At 45.0% G+C, this 13918-nt stretch overlaps 1 protein-coding gene across 1 annotated transcript in view; it reads right to left on the minus strand.

Annotated features, from left to right (window-relative positions):
- Positions 1 to 5863: 5863 nt before the first annotated feature.
- Positions 5864 to 13918, minus strand: part of LOC119975903 (SLA class II histocompatibility antigen, DQ haplotype D beta chain-like) — a 40778-nt gene continuing 32723 nt past the window's right edge. Inside the window, exons 4-6 of the mRNA XM_038815839.1 lie at positions 10609 to 10725; positions 8754 to 8783; positions 5864 to 6384 (exon numbers count right to left, since the gene is read on the minus strand). Of these exons, the coding sequence (XP_038671767.1) occupies positions 6359 to 6384; positions 8754 to 8783; positions 10609 to 10725 (173 nt within the window). The 3' untranslated portion in view covers positions 5864 to 6358. The remainder of the gene's footprint in view (positions 6385 to 8753; positions 8784 to 10608; positions 10726 to 13918) is intronic.

Genomic DNA, 13918 nt, shown 5'->3' on the forward strand with positions numbered 1-13918 from the left:
GGATGCCATTTTAAAAGGAGCCCCAATCCATCAACACCCCCACCCCCCACAACTTCACCCAATTTACCTCTTCCGGGGTCCTTGAGTCCCTCCTCATCCCACCTCTTGTGGGAAAGACCCCCACCAGGCCTGACCCTTGGCATGGGTAACCTTTCACCTTGGCACTGTCAGCATAGCGAGGGTTGCACTGCCAGGGTGCCTGGGTGGCAGTGTCAAGGTGCTAAGCCAGCAGTGCCAAAATGCCCAGGTGATGGGGGAGTACCAGGGTGTCACTCTGCCTAGTGCCTGACCACCCGGGGGCCTCAACCTTCCCCCCCCCCAGTTGAGGCTCTGCTGGGGAGGCAGATGAATCCCGGGCCCCAGGTGAATCTGGCAAACACACATTTCAATGAGACTAATGGATCATTTAAATAGGCCACCTACATCTTGTCCAGCAAGCTGAGCCTATCCAACCTTTCCTCAACAGGCAACTCACCCATTCCAGGTATTAATCTAGTAAACATTCTCTGAACTGCTTCCAATTCATTTCCTCAAATAAGGTGACCAATACTGTATACATTACTCCAAATGTGATCTCATTAGTGCTCTGTACAACTGAAGCATAACCTCCCTACTTTAGTATTCAATTCCCCTTGAAATAAATGATAACATTCTATTAGATTTACTAATTATTTTCTGTACCTGTATACTAGCATTTAGTGATTTATACAGGAGAAGACCCAAATCCCACTCCATCTCAAGAGCTCTGCAATCTCTTACCATTTAGATAATAAGCTTCTCTTTTTTTCCTCCTGCCAAAATGGACAATTTCACATTTTCTCACATTAAACTCCATTGCTCATTCATTTAACCTATCTATGTCCATTTGTAGCCATCATATGTTGCCAATGGCAGATGCAATATAATTTGGATAAGTGTGAGGTTATTCACTTTGGTAACAAAAACAGGAAGTCAGATTACTCCCTGAATGGTTGTAAATTGGGAGAGGAGAGTGTACAGTGGGACCTGGGTGTCCTTGTGCTGAAGGTAAGCATGCAGGTGCAGCAGGCGGTAAAGACGGCTAATGGTATGTTGGCCTTCATTGCGAGAGGTTTCGAGTACAGAAGCTGGGATGTGTTGTTGCAATTATACAGGGCCTTGGTGAGGTCACACCTCGAATATTGTGCGCCGTTTTGGTCTCCTTTTCTTTTCTTTTTTTTAAATAAATTTAGATTAGCCAATTATTTTTTCCAATTAAGCGTGGCCAATCCACCTACTCTGCACATTTTTGGGTTGTGGGGGCGAAACCCACGCAGACACGGGGAGAACGTGCAAACTCCACACGGACAGTGACCCAGAGCCGGGATCGAACCTGGGACCTCAGCGCCGTGAGGCAGTTGTGCTAACCACTAGGCCACCGTGCTGCCCTTTGGTCTCCTTTTCTGACCAACCTGTTTCCAATGGATCATCCGCCATTTCACTCACCTCCAACATAGCGACATCATGAACTGCATCTTCCTCACCACCCCACTTTCAGCATTTTAATGAAACCTTTCCCTCCACAACATGGCATGGTGACACAGTGGTTAGCACTGCTGCCTTACAACACCAGGGACTCGGGTTCAATTCCCAGCTTGGGTCACTGTCTGTGTGGAGTTGGCACATTCTCCCCGTGTCTGCATGGGTTTCCTCCAGGTGCTTTGGTCTCTTCCCACAGTCCAAAGACGTGCAGGTTAAATAGATTGGCCATGCTAAATTGCCCCTTGGTGTCCAAATAGGTGTAGGTTAGGGGTTACGGGGTTACGGGGACAGGGTGAGAAAGTGGGCCTGGGTGAGGTGCTCTTGAGAGTTGGTGCAGACTTGATTGACTGAATTGTCTCCTTCTGCACTGCAGGGGTTCTATCGTTCCAACACCCTGATCCACTCCTCAGTACCCTCCCTCCCATTGCACCTTTCCACGCAAGCACAGCAGATAGAACACCCGCCCTTTTACCTCCTCCCTCCCGTAGGCCCACTCGTTCCAGGTGACACAGTGATTTACCTGTATTTTGCTAAATTTAGTGTACTGTAATTGCTACTCACAATGCAGTCCGCCCTTCACGCACACTGAGTGATGGCTTTTCAGAACATTTCTGTTCAGTCCAGTGAGGGGAACACAACCTTTGATGGCCCTTCTCTAGTTTATTCTAATCCACCGGACGTGGTTTGATTCATTAATACAACTGAGGCTTGAGTTGAGTCAGCCTATCAAGTCTGTTCTGTCATTGAATATGATCGTGCCCAATCTTCTGCCTCAACTCCAATTTCCCACACTGTCCCCATATTCTTTGATTCATTGAGAAATTAAAAATGTCTCTGTCAAAGGCTTGAATATACTTGATGATGAAGCATCCACAATTCTTTAAGGTAAAAAAATCACCAGAGCTTCACAGACCTCTGGAAGTGAAGGAGTTCCTCCTCGTCTTCGGTGATCAACTTATTTTCCTGAGACTGTGTCCTAGATTCCCCAGAGAGGGGTAACAAAATCTCTGTTGACCCATGTTTAATCATGTGATTCCCAGTTTGGTGGAAAATAAACTGAATGGACTGTGGTCTTTATCATGCTTCCAATTACAGGAAGCCTCTGCTTCCTGTCTCCAGACACTGGATTTATGAAGAGGGGACTATCAAGACCAGTTTTGTAGCAGTCATTCTTAATCCATCTCAGTTTAGAAGGATACTGATAGAGGGCACAACCTCTATCTTATGCTAATCCAGTGTTGGTGCTGAATGTGTTTCCATTGACTAATGTAACTGAAGCTCTGGGTTTAGCCATCGTGCGTAACAGACTCTGAGCAACAGATGACAAATTGATATGGGAAAGATCCTATTGGTTAGTTGGGACGATACTGACCCACATACTAGTTACAGGTGGGATGGTGTCATTTCCAAATGGAAACTGTTGTTTTGTGGTTAGTTCCCTTTCTGACAGTGAATCTGTTACTCTATAACAGACAAGAACAAACACATGCTAATTTAGACATGAATGCAATGTTGTTTGGACCAGTCTCATGTGCTGAACCAAAGTTCCTATTTTCTCTCATTTTTACTTCCCCATACCAGCAAAAGAGGATTCGAAATCAGAAGTGTTGGCGTATGTAAAGGGGAGGGGGTGTTATTTTCAATAAACCTGCTCTGCAATTAAAGTCGATTTTCAGGGTTGTGTTGAGTTGTTTGATGCTGTAGATACTCACTGATGTAAAACTGCCCTAGCCCGTGCTCTTTACAGACCCTACTACCTGCTGGGTGTTATCCTCGTTAATCTCCTCTTACCCTGCTACCTGAGCCATCTCGGTCTCTGCGATTGGATTAGTTCTTATATCCCTGCAGAATATCTGTTCGCTTGTTAATAAGACTTTGTCATCCAGGACCGTATTGAGGATGATTGAATTGAAATCATGGCATTGGGGAAAGATTGGCTGATGCGTCAACCAGTCAACCATTTCTCTCTTAATGATACCTTCAGTTATCTGCTCTGCCCAGATCATTGCAGCAATGCCGTGGTCTTTATCACCAATACACCTTTCCTCTATTTCTCTGATGACATCTCCTCACCTTTTTCCATCTCTTCAGTTGTTGCCCTCTAAACCCCACCTCAGGTTTCTCTCTGAGGTATCCTCACCTCTCTCACCTTCTGCACTGTGACACCTTATTGTCAGTGGTTCAAACCACTCTGCAAATTCACTCTCTGTCCTGATTTTTCTTCCTCCTGTCCTCCATTAACCTCTTCCTGCAGAAAAACTCAAACTCTCCAGTCATATTCACAACCAACATTTTGAAGTTGTCTTTCCCATGGCACCTTTATTCTCACAGATGATGCAGTCTCTGAACATCACATTCTTAGCAATCTCATCCAAACCATTGCTTTTAATATCTCCCAGAAAAAAAGCTCCCCCCAAATCACTTACAACAGCACTTAAACTTCCAACTCTTTTTTTACCCTCTATTTATCTTAATATTTCTGCCTTTGTTATTCTAACCTTTGCTCTCTTCCCACCTGGGTATTGCTCTGATACCTGTTCATTGGAATATCAGACCGCACATTTGAGCATATCTGGTACAGGACTGGGTTAACCATCATCAACAGATCTTGTTGAACCCCAACTCCTTCTGTGGGGCTTTACCTCTCAATGCATAATCCTACTGATCACTTTTGGATTGTCCTTGGGAACAAGGATAAGCACTGAATACTCTAATCTAAACTATTTCTTAAACCCCTCTCCCCACTGAAGATTTCCTTGTCACCAAGATTTTTAAAAATAAATTTAAGAGTACCCAATTCTTTTTTTGCAATTAAGGGGCAATTTAACGTGGCCAATCCTACCCTGCACATCTTTGGGTTGTGGGGGTGAAATCCACAGAGTCAACGGAAGAATGTACAAACTACACACAGACAGTGACCCAGGGCCAGGATCGAACCCGGATCCTCGGTGCCCGGAGGCAGCAGTGCTAACCACTGCACCACCAAGCCGCCCTAGGAGTCCTTGTTGTCGAGATGCTCCAGGGATGAGCGGAGGCCCAGGGAGACAGTGCCTGCTGTGGACCGGTTGTGGTGGTATACGACTTTCAGTGATCAAGGCATTCTGGGAGTATGGAGTTGATGTGTCTCATGACCAACCTCTCGAAGCACTTCATAATGCAACATAGAGCACTTCATAAACCAATGCGCCACTGTGCTGCCACCCCCCCTGCCACTCGCTAAACGTCATTCAATCTGCTGCCTCTGTGTCCTATCTCCCTTTCCCCATCCCATCAGGTGAAAAGAGAAAAGATTAACCACAGCCATGCAGGTTAATTCCAGATTTGACTATTCCACTGCTCCGCTGACCTGTCTCCCATCTTTCATAAATTTTAGCTCAACCAAAAATATCCTGAGGGAACCTCTCCAACAATAACTTCTGTTTCTGCCCCAATGGAGTTATTCCTGGAGTTCCTCGGAGAATCTATCCTTGACCTCCTCCCATTTCTGACCCACACGGGTTTTACTGGAGACCCCGATCTGTAGGTAAAGATGGTGATGCTGAGCACCAAGACCATGGGCGGGACCCTGTTCCTCCGCACCCGTGTTCTGGTGTGGTGCCCCCCCGACGGCAGCGGGATCCTCCATCCTGCCAGCCGGCCAATGAGGTTTCCCATTGTGGGCACTCCCATGCCGTCGGGAAATCCGTGGGCGTGAGTGCGATGCCGGCGAATCGGAGGGTCCCGCTGACGAAGAATCCAGCTCCATAAATATGATGGAGTTGAAAAAGGGAAACAAAAGGCAGAGTAGGCAATTCATCAACCCTGAGCTTTTCCTGAACAATAGATTGTGGCTCAAACTCCACTTTCCTGTCTTTTCCCTTAACTCTTGATCCCTTTTAATTCTTGATCCCTTGTATTCATAAGTGATGTTTAACTCACACAAATATATTTAGCGGTCCACTAAGCTACACAGCTCACTGTGGGAAAAAAACTCCAAAGGCCAACAAGCCTCTGAGAAGAAATTCCTCTTCAATTACATCTTCAAATGGAGACTTCCTATTTTGAAACTATGGCTCCCAATTCTACATTTCCTCAGGAGGGGAAATATCATCTGAGCATCTCTCCTGTCAACCATCCCCTCCACCTCAGGACGTTAAATGTTTCAATAAGATCACCTCTGAAACCCAACTGAATATAGGCTCAGTGACTGACCCAGGAACCTCAAGTCAGGCCCATTCAGTAAAGCAATCCAATCAGTGCATTGGTCAGTATAAGCTTACTTTTACTTGAGATTATTGACCTGCAAACTATATACTCAGTCAATACTTGTAGAAACTACCCAGGCATATGGAGTTTGAGACAATGTCCAGTTATTTCAACAGAATTCCTTAGGTATGGGATAGTCTTTAATCAAACTGGTTCCACAATGACAGACAAATTAAGATTAAAATGTTATTAAATCATAATCTCCATAAAATCATTTACAAATGCAGAATTTGACATGTAAATAAAAGTAGATTTCAAAAAATTTACAACAAGGCGAAGGCTGAATACACAGACAAAGAAATGTTAGAACAGTAAGGAAGTACACCCAGCATTGATCCCTGTATCTCACCTCTGGGCGGAGTGTCAGTCACTCATGACTCAGGTTAACAGTGAGCTGCACACTGATCATATTTCTATGTATTTAACATGATAAACAAGCTGGTGTAAAAATATCCCATAACTGCATAAAGTTAATCGCAAGCAATCAAAAGCCAAGGTCAAGCAGCCGTAGTCTCTCTGGATACTGAGTTGGGATGAGTTAAAGGTGCATTTTAAAGCTGTTTCATCCTGTCTTTCATCCCGAAGTCTGATCACATCCATGAGACTGGATCGGTTAACTGACAGCTGGACCCATCAGACCTGAAACAAAGATTACCAGGGTTAGAAAGTACAGAGCCCATTTTGGTACATAGCTCCAAACTACACATGGGTCAGTCTACAATTAACCTCAATGTGCAGATAAAGATGGCTAGTCAGACAGTACACACTGGCATAGAGCAAACCTATATACTAGAGTAATTGATTGAAAACCTCTTTGGAGTTGAATTGTACAACTCAAATGATCAAGGTTTCAAACATGGGTAGAGGTCTGTATTGTTCAGGCTTGAGAAAGTATCACCATAGTTCCCATCACAGGCTACCTGACCTGCCTTATTTTTACATAATTGCAGAGATAGGACTGGTGGAAACAGGGTTACGCACGGGCTTCATCAACACTGTTGAGGATGCAAGTAACACCTTAACCAGCAGTGAAGGTCCATGTTAAGAGTTTGGGACAGACCCAATTCCAAATCAGTGCAGAGGGAGCTTTAACAAAAACAGAACATGCTGGATTAATTCAACAGGTCTGGCAGCATCTGTGGAGAGGGAAACAGAGTGAATGTTTCGGATCTAAGAACTGAAACAAGATAGAAATGTAAAGAAATATATAACTGGAAAGGGGGCAGAATAAAAGATTGGGATTGGTCAGGGAACAGGAGATGTGGACAAATTTGTCTTGGATGTAAGATAAAGTGGTGTGTTAATGGTGTCATTAAGGGATGAGGAGTGTTAATGGAGAGAAAATGGGAGATGGCAGAATGTTATGGGAGCAACTGAGCTGCCAGGGACAGTGGCCAACTGGGGGAGGAGTGGGATAGGCCAGGGACAGTGGCCAATAGGGAGAGGAGTGGGATAGGCCAGGGACAGTGGCCAACTGGGGGAGGAGTGGGATAGGCCAGGGACAGTGGCCAAGTGGGGGAGGAGTGGGATAGGCCAGGGACAGTGGCCAAGTGGGGGAGGAGTGGGATAGGCCAGGGACAGTGGCCAAGTGGGGGAGGAGTGGAATAGGCCAGGGACAGTGGCCAAGTGGGGGAGGAGTGGGATAGGCCAGGGACAGTGGCCAAGAGGGAGAGGAATAGGATAGGCCAGGGACAGTGGCCAAGAGGGAGAGGAGTGGGATAGGCCAGGGACAGTGGCCAAGTGGGGGAGGCTAGGGACAGTGGCCAAGTGGGGGAGGAGTGGGATAGGCCAGGGACAGTGGCCAAGAGGGAGAGGAGTGGGATAGGCCCGGGACAGTGGCCGTGGGAGAGGAGTGGGATAGGCCAGGGACAGTGGCCAAGAGGGAGAGGAGTGGGATAGGCCCGGGACAGTGGCCAAGAGGGACAGGAGTGGGATAGGCCAGGGAGCAGAAAAATAACCGACGGAAAACTACAATTACCTCAATGTGTAGATAAGAATGGCTAGACAGACAATACATACTGGCAAACAGCAAAACAATATATTATGGAAGGGAGGGGGAAAGTTACTGTCTAAAATAGTTGAAATCAGTGTTGAGCCCATAGGCTGTAATGCGCTTAAAATCGGAAGATGAGGTATTGTTCTTCCAGTTTGCGCTGGAATTCACTGGAACATTGCAGCAGTCCAAGGAGGGACATGTGGGCTTGAGAGCAAGATGATGAGTTAAAATGGTAAGTAACCAGAAGGTTGGGGTCTAATTGCAAACAAAGCAAAGATGTTCAGCTAAGCAGTCGCCCAGTCTGCATTTAGTCTTCCCAATGTACAGGAGACTGCATTGGGAGCGAATACAGTAGACTAGATGGGAGGAGGTCAAAGTGAAATGCTGTAACACCTGAAGGGGTATTTGGGGCCTTGGACAGTGAGGAAGTAAAGGAACGATTACAAGGGAAGGTGGCATGGGAAGATGGTGAAGGGTTCAGGGCAATGGACGCCCATGATGTCGCGGAGGGAGTGGTCCCTGCAGAATTCTGACAGCGTGTAGTAAGGGGAAGATGTGTTTAGTGATGGCATCATGCTGGAGTTGGTGGATGATGATCCTTTGAATACAGAGGCTGGGGAGAAAACAGTGAGGCCAAGAGGGAGGCCCCGGACTATCCCCAGTCTTTTATTCTGCCCCAACTCCTCCGCCCCTTTTCAACTGTATAATTCTGTGCATTTCGACCTCTTCAGCTCTGCAGAAGGACATTTAGATCTAAAACATTGACGCTGCTTCGCCCCACAGATGCTGCCAGACCTGCTGAGTTTATTCAGCATTCTCTGCTTTTGTTTCACATTTCCAGCATCCACAGTATTCTGCTTTTTTTGAGGGGAACTTTACTTTGTTCTGTAGCTGTCCCAGGTAATGCTTGCTGGGAATGCTGTCATATTAAAAAAAAGTTCTGATTGTCAGAACTGGTTTGAGTGCTCCCACACGTAAGAGATCTAAAATAATGATTTTTTGGGATACTTACGTGGGCCGTGACTGCTGGAATCCAGGATGGCTGCAAGAGAAAGTAGACACTGTTAGTTCACCAGAATCAGAATGGGTTTAAATCTTACTCTACAACTTGAGCAGAGGCTAATATTCAGATGCAGTGTTGAGGATTGAAGCACAAAGTGCTGCCTTTGGCATGAGGCGTGAAATTGAAGCCCCCTCTGCCATCAGTTGGACAGAACAGATCCAATGGCAAGATTGTGAAGAGCGGGAGGGTCATCCCTGGTGTTCTGACCAATACTTAATCCTCATGTTACAGGCAGATTACCCATCTGGGAGTTTGCTGTGTGCAAATTGCTTGTCCCATTTCCAAAATGACAAATTAAAAAGTAAATTTCACTTTAAATTGCCAATACTACTGGCAATTTAGTGAAATTTACTTTTATTTAATGTGTCATTTGCCTGTTAATATTTTAGGTTTGATGGCTATGGCTGTAGAAGAATATGTTGTGCAAGACCTATCACCCCTCAGGATATGTGGCGTTAAGGGTAGATGGAACTGTTCCCATCAGTGAAAGGATCAAGAACCAAAAGGACACAGATTTGAAATAATTGACAAAAGAAGCAAACAAAGTGATACAGGGAAAAACTTCACGTATTAAGTGGCTAAGGTCTGGAATGTACCACCCGAGTGTTGTGAAGCCAGGTTTAATTAAGTATTCAAAAGGGAATGGGATTGTTATCTGAAAAAGGAGAAGGCAGGAGAAGTGGATTGCTCAGAGTGCCAATGCAGACATGATGGGCTGAATGGCCTCCTTCTGCACTGTAAAATTCAGATTCTGTAATGGCAGCTGCCATGTCCCATGACCCTCTATTTCCCAGCTGTAGATGCAGTTACTTTACTCAATTCCAATGTTCCTTCAGACAGTGGTCTCAGCACACCAGATTTCCATAGGTCCCTAAAAGGCAGACAGATCAAGGATTCTGCCTTTGTTTTACTTCACCAGTTGTATCTCTACTTACCACCTCAGTTTTCTAGAACCCAAAGTTTCATAGTTCCAGTGGTGACCAGCATAGTCCAATTCACATGTTAGCTGCTTGCTGCATTTTGTGTTTTTCTTCCACAAAGGGAACTAATAAACCTCCAACACCATATTGAATTCAGGGTCTCCTTTCCCGTGCACTGATCAGCTCTGAACTTCTACTGTTGTCTGTTCACAATTCTTCATTTCAGTGAGGTTCAGGTTGTTTGCAATATTTATAATATAATCAGTGTCTGATTACATTGCAATTTAATGTAGTTGTGATTTCATTGAAAATCATATATCATAGAATTTACAGTATAGAAGGCGACCATTTGGCCCATCGAGTCTGCACCGGCCCTTGGAAAGAGTACCCTACCTAAGGCCAAACCTCAACCCTATCCCCATAACCCAGTAACCCCACCCAAACTTTTTTGACATTAAGGGCAATTTAGCATGGCCAATCCACCTGTCCTGCACATCTTTGGAAAATGTAAACTTAAATCAATGCATAGAATACATGTGCCTATTGGTACAGGGCCAACTATACATTAACTTATAACCTGGGTTACTATTACATATTCAGTTTGTGAAGGACAATTTGGAAATACCCTATATTCCACTAACAACTTTAATAGTCCGAAAACCTTTCTGAAGGCAGGCATTTTGAATGTGCTCTGGACTTCTATAACTGATCTTGGGTGTTTCTCTTCCTATCCAATATTGCACCAAGACTCAAGCCCAGTGCAAGGATTTTAACCTTACTTGTGGTAACAATGTTCAACTTTAGATTTGCCAAGGTCCGAAGCCAGGAAGAATTTAATATTTGTGCCCCCCCCCTCCCCTTCTGGAGACTGAACAGAACCTTACCTTTAGCATTCTTCAGTCTTATTATGACTCCAGCCAGCAGGATGATAAATCCAATTCCAAATCCCAGGGCTCCAACAATGATCTTGGGTTTATCCGATTCAGTTGTGCTCCCTACCTCTGTACACGTGAAACAATGCAAGTGTTAGAGCTCTATTGAAATAGAGAGAATCCAAAACCACATCACCAGGGTGCTGGATTCAATTTTAGGTTTTCGTTCAAACCAAAATCACATCCAAGGACAAAGGGGAGCTGATAGGCAGCAGAGCGTGTCTGCCAGGTTAGTTCACAACAAGAAGTGGAAAACTGGGAATGGATGAAGTGCTGACTGCACTAAACCTTCAGCAGTGTTCCTACACAACTCATCAGTTGTCTGAATCCCAACAAGGTACAGAGTTGTTTAAATATTTACATCTTTTCCAAGTGATACAGGTCCCTGTGAAAGTGAATGTCAAAGGGGAAATTTCAGTGTTCTCAGATTGTGTGATCATGATATGGAACGACCGGGTTGAGCTAGAAGCTGGTCATTTCTCGATTTGACCCCTAGCCACATGCCAGAATAGACAACGACAAGAAGCTCACTGCTAAACTTTCCATTTCATGGAGCATTAGCACCGGGGAAGATGGGAGCTATCCCATCAGGATAGGTTACACTGGACCAAGAAGGGAGCTAATGGAATTGAAATGGGGAAAAAAGGATAAAGATCTGGGAAAATAAAAGCAAATTTGCAAAGTAGAAAGTTTATCCAGAATAATAAAACAGCAACAAAGATGAAATGCAGGAAAATAAATCATTTGGTTCTCAGCAGGGAAAGACATTTTAAAAAGGAAGGAAAAAATATAAGTCGGGGACCAGGAGCAGTGCTGCACATGAGTAAAGGTGTTATATACTGCAATGATTGGCTGTTGTGTACTGCGATTGGAAACATGTACGTAACAGCATAAAGAAAATAGGTAAAACATTGCGTTAAAATATTTTAGGGACAGAATAAGCAATGGAGGAGTCAATATACATGTGGGAGGGAATTTATGCTGCATCACTGATTGACAGACATAAGGGACGAGATCTTCCGGCTGTTCATGCCAGCAGGATAATCTGGAGCCGCCAACAGCACCCCCCCATCGTGGGTTTCCTGGCAGTGTGGGAATGGTTCAATGGGAAAGCCTATTGACAGCAGTGGGTCCAAAAATCCTGCACAAGACGCAGCAACACTTATACACTGTGAAGTAGAATGGAGAAAACAGGAACACTCAATGAAGTGGGCAGACCAGACCCCAACAGTGGCCCGGATACTGGACAGAAACCCCAATATTTTAGTTTCATTTTCTAAGACTATGAAGAAAGGTTACCTCACTCCAGGAGTGATTGGATGAACAATAAGGATATGGTATATTAAAACAAACTTTATTACTAACTCAGTATGATTAGTTTTAGCATCACTAAAACAAACTAATCACTCATTAAACAATGAGTAACAACAATACAATGGGCGTGATCTTTCCAAAAGGGAACAAAGTCCCCAAGCGAGTGAGTTTAGCCTTGTGTTTCCCCGACACTCGCAGTGCAGAGAAACACATGGCTATTCAATGCAACTCGCATTGAATAAGGGGCCTGAACAGGGAACACACGGCCGAGGCTGCACAGAGCCCTGTTTCTACAATGGGGAGCTCTGCTCGCTAGCATTCCACGTTCTAACGAGAGATCGGGATGCCACTTTTAAATGGTGTTCCAATCTCCAAAGCCCACAAAAAAAATCTGACCTCCCCCCAGCCCAAACGCATCATGGGAGAGCCCCCCGTGCACACCGCAACACCCACAGTGGGCATACCCAGCCCAATCAGGCACAAAATGCTAGCTTGACACCTTGGTAGTGCCAATCTGGCACCCTGGCAGTGCCAGGCTGGCACCAGCAGAGCTAGGGCACCACCTCTGCCAAAGGGCAGGCAGCTGGGGGCCTCTGATCCCCTTGGGGACCCCGAGTGTTATTCCATCTAGTTCCTGTTTGTGGTGACCAATACCAAACAGCGCTCGCCCTAGGTCCCCAAGGCAAAGGGATTGAATGCCAAAGCCTTCGCTACCTCGGGAATCTGCACATTACAGTAATTCTGCACATTACTCGCTCTGATATGCATTTTGGGCGGTATTCCCCTTGCAACGTCTCGTGAGATTGCGTTGAATCTCGTGAGGCATTGAGAGTCAGGTAGATCCCGGGAGCGGGGTCTCTCGGCTTTCACCGCCGATGCTGCGCCGTAGCGAGATGCTTTTCTGGTGCAGAGTAGCCAATGATCGTGCCCAATAAAAACAGTTATCCTTTATGCTATCTTAAATAAACCCATCTCAGGTCACAATCCACTTTTAAATACAGTTAGCAGACCCAGACGTACTTGCTTAAGGGATGTTCTTTGAGACAGATGAGATAGACATAAACCCTGTCAAAACAATGCAGCATTTCTAGCTGGTCTTCAGAAACTGCCTTCAGAACCTAACTTCCAGCTCCCAACTAAACTACCTGCCTAGTACCCTGCTCCTTCCATTAGTTATACCATCTTGCCAAGCTGAAACGCAATGGCCAGAATTCTATTGTAATCGGGATTACTTTTCCTGCTGGCAGCACACTTTCATCAACAGGTTTCACAGCTGCACAGTGGGGTGGTTTCAATGGGAAATCCCATTGACAAGCGTTGGGAGGATAGAATCCCGTGCGAGCAAACAGAGTACGGTCAGGAAACATGCAACTGGGGGACCGGAGATTCCCACCTAATGCCTCCAACTATCTACTCCCCAGGGAACCCTCTTAATACAAACAAAAGTCCATTAGCCCAAGCTTTTATGATGCTTTAATTGCACCCCTGGCTCCAATCTAGCTGCTTTTCAAACCAGCGTTCTTCTAAAAATATGAGTGCCACAGTCACACACTAGCTCAGGTTTTAAACTGCACTAAATGCATATAATACAAAAAAATCATCACACTATCTTCACGGATTGCAGTAATGATTTTTAGAACTGAAAAGAGGTCATTGGCCTGAAACAGAAGTATTTCCCTCCCCACAGATTCTGACAGACCTACTCAGTACTCAGAATGTTTTGCTTTTATTTCAAGTTGTACTACATGATATTAGATTGTGTTTCTTTTTATTTAATAAACATTTTATTGAGGTATTTTTGGTTTTACAACAACAACAAAATAAACAATGTACATGAATTTATATACATAGTGCAAAAGCCACCTTCCTCCCTTACACGCCCCACCTTTATTAACACCCTACTCTAAACTAAGCTAATCCCCCCCACCCACTTCTGCTGACGGTTAAT

The sequence above is a fragment of the Scyliorhinus canicula genome, chromosome 13 (genome assembly GCF_902713615.1).
Source record: "Scyliorhinus canicula chromosome 13, sScyCan1.1, whole genome shotgun sequence".
Taxonomy (NCBI): Eukaryota; Metazoa; Chordata; class Chondrichthyes; order Carcharhiniformes; family Scyliorhinidae; genus Scyliorhinus; species Scyliorhinus canicula.